Source organism: Saccopteryx bilineata, chromosome 6 (genome assembly GCF_036850765.1).
Source record: "Saccopteryx bilineata isolate mSacBil1 chromosome 6, mSacBil1_pri_phased_curated, whole genome shotgun sequence".
NCBI lineage: Eukaryota > Metazoa > Chordata > Mammalia > Chiroptera > Emballonuridae > Saccopteryx > Saccopteryx bilineata.
Window position 1 is genome coordinate 192,168,096 of NC_089495.1, and position 7,521 is coordinate 192,175,616.

At 50.5% G+C, this 7,521-nt stretch overlaps 1 protein-coding gene across 1 annotated transcript in view; it reads left to right on the plus strand.

Annotated features, from left to right (window-relative positions):
* Positions 1-4,397, plus strand: part of PTGIS (prostaglandin I2 synthase) — a 38,544-nt gene extending 34,147 nt beyond the window's left edge. The window contains exon 10 of the mRNA XM_066235779.1: positions 793-4,397. Within this exon, the coding sequence (XP_066091876.1) occupies positions 793-937 (145 nt within the window). The 3' untranslated portion in view covers positions 938-4,397. The remainder of the gene's footprint in view (positions 1-792) is intronic.
* Positions 4,398-7,521: the final 3,124 nt, after the last annotated feature.

Genomic DNA, 7,521 nt, shown 5'->3' on the forward strand with positions numbered 1-7,521 from the left:
CACCCGCAACCATGAACATGAGCGGTAGGAAATGAATGGATTGTAATACATGAGAATGTTTTATATTTTTAACGTTATTATTATTTTTATTAAAGATCTGTCTGTGAGCCAGATGCAGCCATCAAAGGAGCCACCTCTGGCTCCTGAGCCATAGGTTCCCGACCCCTGGTCTGGAGGGAGGAGTGCCTATTTCTAATCTCACAGAGGCAGCCTGTGGTTTAGCAGTCAGCCTGGCCAGGGCAGATAGGGCGGGTTCCAGGAGTTTTGGGTTGGGGGGCTGACTATGGTTGGGGAGTCAGGTAAAGTCATTGTTCATAGTAATCGGGGGGAGCTAGGCTACCCTGCTGCACCAAACGACCCCCCAGTCTCAGTGGCTTGTGACAACAAAGGCTTGGTTCCCACTTACACAAAGCTAGCAGTGGGTTTGGGGGTCCCTCCCTCCATGCAGAGACTCAGGCTCTTCCCATCTTTACTGGAGGCTCGCACAGCGGCCAGGCCGAAGGGAGAGCTGGAGAGTCCAGCACCTCCTGTGAGACCCCAAAATGTGAAACTGACACACAGGTCACTTCAGCTCACAGCCTGTAACCGGAACTAGCGCACGGGCCTGCCCAACTATGGGGTGGCACGCATGTGGGAGCTCTGGGGCCACGGTGCTCTATTCTCCCTCTCCTTTTCTCTCTTTTCCCAAAGTGGGAGTTGTGGTCGGGCTCTGGAGGAAGCCATTGCTCTCCTCCCTTACTTGGAACAAGCCCCATGCTCCTCCTTCACACCTGCAATGCCCTCTCTCTGCAGATTTGTGTTCCTTGTGCTGACACACTTTGACCTGGAGCTGGTCAACCCGGACGTGGAGATCCCCGAGTTTGACCTCAGCAGGTACGGCTTTGGGCTGATGCAGCCAGAACACGACGTGCCAGTTCGTTACCGCCTCCGCCCGTGAGCCCCAGGATCGGGCCGGGCTCCACGCGCTCACTCTCACCTGCCCCTGCCGTGATTGCCCGGCTTTCTGTGTCCACATCTGGCCTGGGTGCGGCACTCTGAGCACCCAGTGGGGCCAGCATTAGCACTTTCCTCCTTTTTTCCTGGAAGGCTGGTTGGGGGGAGGGAAAGAAAGGAAACCGAGAGAAGGTTTAGTCCAAAATGAGGCTCTGGATGCTCATTTGCTCATTGCTCACCTTGCCTCGCCCACCTTAGGGACTCCCACAAGAGCTAGGGCAGGCAGACAGGGTGGAACAGGGGTCCTGAGGGTGGAGACCGCAACTCCCAGAGGGGCCACCATCCGCGTCCTTGACAATGGTGGTCAAGGCCTTACCCACTCAAAGCAGATGCCGGCCGTGAGAAGGCCAGTCAGGACCTAGCGGTGTGTCCCTTGAAATAAGCTCGTCCCCATGTTATTATTAAACTAGCTGAAACCAAAGGAGTCCCTAGAAGACCTGTTTCTGGTTCCTGCATCTCTCCGTTCACGCTGATTCGTGAGAAAAATGCAGGAGGGTTTCCCCAAAGCTGGTGTGTCCAAAATCCCAATTGTGGGCCCCCTCCGGACACTGGGCTCTGAGCAGGAGAGCTCGCTGTTCTGGAGTTATGGGCTGCAGATGGGATGGGGGTGTGCCAATGTGTGTAAGAAAGACACAGGCCCCACGGAATGGTCCTGCCAGCAGGAAGCCGCCAGGCTACTTGGACCGGGTGAGCTAAAAACAGAGGAGGTTTTGCTTTCCTATATCCAGAAGCTCCAGCTGTGGGTATGATTCAGCCTGCGACCTTTTTTCTTTCTTTCTTTTTTTTTTTTGCCTACACTTTAAAAAATACATTAGTTGTTTTCATAACATCTTTCGGAGGGTTGATTCAAAATGTCCAGCTTCCCTTGAAAACCCGGAAGATCTGGAAACACGGGGCCCATGTTCCCAAGGGCAACCGTGGGCCAGGGTTGAGGGGCAGCGCCTCCCTCACTGGGACGTGTGTGCTCCGGCTCACCGGAGGTCCTGCTTGGCAAGGGGAATTTTTCCTGCTGCTTGTCCACTCACCGTACCTCCCGGTGCAGGGAGGCATTCGGGTTCGAGAGCCCTGCTCTAACTCTCAGCAGTGCTATTTTAGGAGGAAGTGGGAACCTGCTAATGGTTCTCAGGCCCACGGTCCATCTTCCTGCATCCACCACCCTTTGAACAAGCAGCTCAGTGATGAAAACTTGCTTTTGCATCAGTTCAAAGAGAAAGATTGCCTAGAAGCCTTTTTTAACGTATTAAGTGTTATTAATATTAGGTTCTGTTTATTGAGGACTGTCTAAATGCCTGTGACAGGCACAGTGGACATAATATTTCTACTTCACTCATCATCTCTGCAAAGGGGATGGTTATGCCCTTTTTATAGATGAAGAAACAGGCTCAGAGAAGTGAAGTGACTGTCTGGGGTCACACAGCTCATAAGCTGGTAGAATTCAGCAAACAGACTTTTTTTTTTTTTTTTTGTATTTTTCTGAAGCTGGAAATGGGGAGAGACAGTCAGACAGACTCCCGCATGCGCCCGGCACGCCCACCAGGGGCAACGCTCTGCCCACCAGGGGGCGATGCTCTGCCCCCTCTGAGGTGTCGCTCTGCTGCGACCAGAGCCACTCTAGTGCGTGAGGCAGAGGCCAAGGAGCCATCCCCAGCTCCTGGGCCATCTTTGCTCCAATGGAGCCTTGGCTGCGGGAGGGGAAGAGAGAAACAGAGAGGAAGGGGGGGGGGTGGAGAAGCAAATGGGCGCTTCTCCTATGTGTCTTGGCCAGGAATCGAACCCAGGTCCCCCGCATGCCAGGCTGACGCTCTACCGCTGAGCCAACCGGCCAGGGCCCAGCAAACAGACTTATTGGCCCAATAGAAAATGCATTTGTTGGGCTCAAGGGGGTGGTGGAGGGGCAGTTCCGTTTGGCATCAGAGCCAGAGGCGCCCATAGGTAGATGCATCTCATGAGATACAAACACACATAGTTGGGCTCCTTTAGTTTCAGCTGAAGGAGAAGAGAGGCCCTGAGATCTCTAAATGTTTCAGGGAGCAGCACTGGGGCTTGGGGGCTTCCCTGGCCCTCAGCCTCCAGGCGCCCCCAGGATTCCCAGACAGATACTGTGATTGGCGGGAGGTGGGATATCCCCAGGGAAACCCATCTTCACGCCTGGGTGACCCCTGCTGCCCGTGGCTTCTTAACTCTGTAGGAAATCAGGGCTGGCAGCCTCCTGTGGGAGGATGAAGCCGGTTTCCATGGCAACCCTTAGCTGCCTCCTGGCTGGGAAGGGAAGGGAAGAAGGCCAGCAGAAATAGCAGCAGGAAGGTCTCTCTGCGAGGCTGCTACCCTGGTGTGCTGGGGGAAAGCCGTTATGACTCCCCTCTTCCAAATCAGGGATGCTTTGCACTGAGACTCGATTCTCACCTCTGTGCAGGAAAGGACCAATTCCCTTTAAAGGTGGCACACCTCCTTGTAGCCACAATCATTAGGAAGGGAATTCTCCCACCGAGCAGCTCCAGCTGGTACCAGAGATACTGACGCACAGCTTAGGAAACAGTGATTTAAACCTTCCCTTGTTTGTTTTTTGTCTGTCTGTCTGTCTGTTTGTTGTAGTTATTTGTTTCCTCTTCTTTTAAAAAACATAAAGAAGAGGGAGAGTGAGTGGATTAGCTGCTTGCTGCAGGTTAGGAAGGTACCCAGATGACGCTGTATTTGTCCATACTTGCTTTAGAATCACAGTATTGCAGGACACATGTTAGAAACACTTAGGTTGATCTAATGAAGTGTTTCCTTAACATCATCATCATCATTATTATTTTTTTACTATATTTTATATTGTTGTTTACCAGGTAGTTTCCTTTAAACAGACTTATTTCTTAGATTTATAGTTGTTTTGAAAGGGGAACTTTTTTTTTTAATCACTGCCAGTAATGGACAACATGTATCACTCGTCAAACATAGGTGACTGTGAAAAATAAGTTTTCTGGGAGGGGGTCTCTATGCTAGTGTCACCAAGGCTCGGAGTCACTTCTCTGTTACAAAATGAGACAAGCAAGTATTCGAGTGGCGTTACAGCCAGGCTAGCACCACCCTGAGACTTTCTCCTCCACAGTCACTGGGTGAAAAGGGTAGGAAGGGGATCAGTTGCTCACCACGTGGGTCACCCACCTGTGTATTACACCTGGTCCAAGTGCCACCAGGGTCTTCTACCACTGGTGGGCCCCAAGAACACTGAGCCAGTGACATCCCACCTGCTCATTCTCCCAATGGGAGTTGAAGTGTCTTGCCAGATAGTCACTGATTTTGATGTTTTTTGAAAAATAAAGTGTTTCATGTGTAGCAGTGATTATTATGCCTTGCTGTTTAAATAAAGAGCTCTATTTTCGTATAATATTGTCGAGTGGAAACATGCTGAACTGTATTAAACCATCCTTGTTTGTGAAACTGCCTCTGAGTGTGATTCAGATCGAAAGAGTCTGAGAGCCGAGGGCGCCCGCTGTGTCCGTCCGGAAGGGCGGAGTTTGCTCCTGGGGAGCACGCAGCCCCTGCTGTGTGCTCAGCTCCGGGCAGGGCCCTTGGGAACAAGTCAGACCCTCAGCTTCCCTCCGGCATATGTTAGTATCCGTTTCTACAGGGGAGGAAGCAGGGTCAGAGAGGTGAAGTGGCTTGGCCAAGATCACGCGGCTGCTAAAGACTAGATGCAGGATTCAAGTGCAGGCCTCTCGGCCCTCTGAGCAGGGTCAGGGTCTATCCGTCACGGGTGCCTGGGTGGCACAGAAGGGCAGGGTACCGGGAGAGGACTTCGGGGGGGAGGCTCACAACCCCAAAGCAAGAACGGTCTCTGAAACATTCACTGGATGTTCTCTCTCCTTCACCATATACAGGCATATAATTTTTTTTTTTTATGAAGAGTGAAATGAATTAGATTTGGGAAAAATAAAAAAAAAAGAAAATTGTTTTTTCTCCCAAATATTTGAATAAAAAATAATGTCCTGAGGCAAATATCCCTCACATCAGTTTCCTCATCTGTGAGAGGGCCGTGGAGACACGTTTGTTGGGACTGGATTTGGCTGTGAGGGACAGGCATGTCAAGTGACAAGGGGACATTCTCACATTAAAACATTACATTCCCCACAGCAAACGTTTCTTTCTCTGTCATGCGCATACAGGAGACCGGAGGTGGTCTGGCATCTCCGCAGTCACCAGATCCCTTCTGGTCCCTCCAGCATCTGTTAACCAGTAGTTTCCACCTCAGAGTCCAGTATTACTTCCTGAGCTCTAGCCATTCTGTTCACATTCCAGACAGCAAGAAGGAGCCAGGAGCAAAGAAGAGAAAATCTGCTTCCATCCCATTGGCCAGAACTTGGTCACGTGACACTCCTTGCTACCCAGGCAGCTAGGAAATCTAGTCTTTCCTGAAGGGCACTGTTTCAGGCACTGGGGGATGGGGAGGGATGGGAGCGACTACTAATGAGTGGGGGATTTCTTTTGTGGGTGATAAAATGTTTTAAGATTGTGGTGATGGTTGCACAATTCTGTGAACTTACTAAAAACCAATGACTTGTACACTTTGGGTAAATTTTATGGTATGTTAATTATATCACAACAAAATTGTTATGTATATTTTTTTAAAGTAAATATTTGAGCACCTCACATGTGCTAGGTACTGTTCTAGGCAATGGGAACCCAGCAGTGAGTAAAACACCCCCCACCCCCTGCAAATTGATCTTCATGGAGTGATAGTCTCACAGAGGAGACAACAAGAGGCTAGGTAAGTAGGTAACACATACAGTGTGACAAAAAAACAAACAAACAAAAAAACCATACAGTGTGACATAGAAAAGAATAAAGGCAGGAAAGGAGATGGGGAATTGCAATTTTTTTCTTTAATTTATTTCATGTTTATTTTATTCTAGATAGAGAGGAAGAAAGAGAGAGAGACTCAGGAACATCAACCCATTCCTGCATGTGCCTTGACCGCCTTGACCACCTTGACCAGGGATCAAACTGGCAACTTCTGTGCCTGGGGACACGGCTCTAACCAACCAAGCTATCCAGCCAGGGCAGGAATTGCAATTCTAAGTAGGGTAGAAAGGAAAGGCCTATCTAAGGTGACCTTTGAACAAAGACTAGAAGGAAGTGAGAGGAGCAAACCCTGTAAGTAAGATACAAACCCTGTAAGTATCTGTTCCAGAAAGATGGAACAACAAATGCAAAGGCCCTAAGGTAGGAAGCTCTCAGGCAGTGTTCAGGAACAGGAAGGACAGCGTGGCTGGGAGCCATGGAGGGTTCTGGGTTGAGGAGGGACATAATCGGACTTGAATTCTAGCAGGTCCCTGTGTGTGTGTGTGTGTGTGTGTGTGTGTGTGTGTGTGTGTGAAGACTGGGCTGTAGGGGGACAGGCAGGAAGTAGGGAGACAGGAAGAAGGAGGCTGTCATAGCCCCAGAAGGCCTCTGCCCTCATAGATTTTACTTTCAAGCAGAACAGATACTCAACAAAAAAGCAAGTCAACCTAAACACAGTGTCGGGTTCTGAGAGGACTCTGAAGACAAGCAAACAGCACGGTGGAAGGTGGCGGCGATGCGGGGGTGGACATGGCCCTGGCCTCGGAGATGGTCAGGGAAGATCTCTCTGTAAGGAGGGGGCAGATGAGTCAAGGTTTGAATGAAAAGTAGCCAACTGTGTAAAGAACCAGGACAAGAGCATTCCAGGGGAAAGAAACAGCAAATGGAGACGCCCTAAAGAGGCAAAGGGCCTGGTGTATTTGAGAAGCAGGGAGGCGGCCAGCAAGGCTGGGGCCGGTGAGGGGTGAGGAGATGGGCCAGGAGCAGGCCTCGGCGGCCATGTCGAGCAGCCTGGTTGTTCCTCTAATTGCCCTGGGAAGCCGTTAGAGAGTTTAAGTGGGAAAGTCAACAATAGCTTTCCCTTAAATGGAATCAATTTTGCTTTATAAGAATCTCATTCCAGCCTGACCAGGTGGTGGCGCAGTGGATAGAGCGTCGGACTGGGATGCGGAAGGACCCAGGTTCGAGACCCTGAGGTCGCCAGCTTGAGCGCGGGCTCATCTGGCTTGAGCAAAGAGCTCACCAGCTTGGACCCAAGGTCGCTGGCTCCAGCAGGGGGTTACTCGGTCTGCTGAAGGCCCACGGTCAAGGCACATATGAGAAAACAATCAATGAACAACTAAGGAGTCGCAACGCGCAACGAGAAACTGATGATTGATGCTTCTCATCTCTCTCCGTTCCTGTCTGTCTGTCCCTATCTCTGCCTCTGTAAAAAAAAAAAAAAAAAAGAATCTCATTCCAGCGTCCTTATTTTTCTCATTTGGTAGTGGACGGGTGAAGATTCAAACACCTTTAATGCACTGGTGTTTGGGAATCGTGGCCACTTGAGATGTGATCTGAGGGGGTGTGTCTGCGGGGAAGGGGGTGATGAATGTGGAGGATGGGCAGGGCACTGTCGTCTAACCCTGAGTACCTCCCCTAAGACCTCAGAGTGTCTGGGAAGGACAGGGCTGGTGTACCCACATTGCAAACCTGGGACAGTGG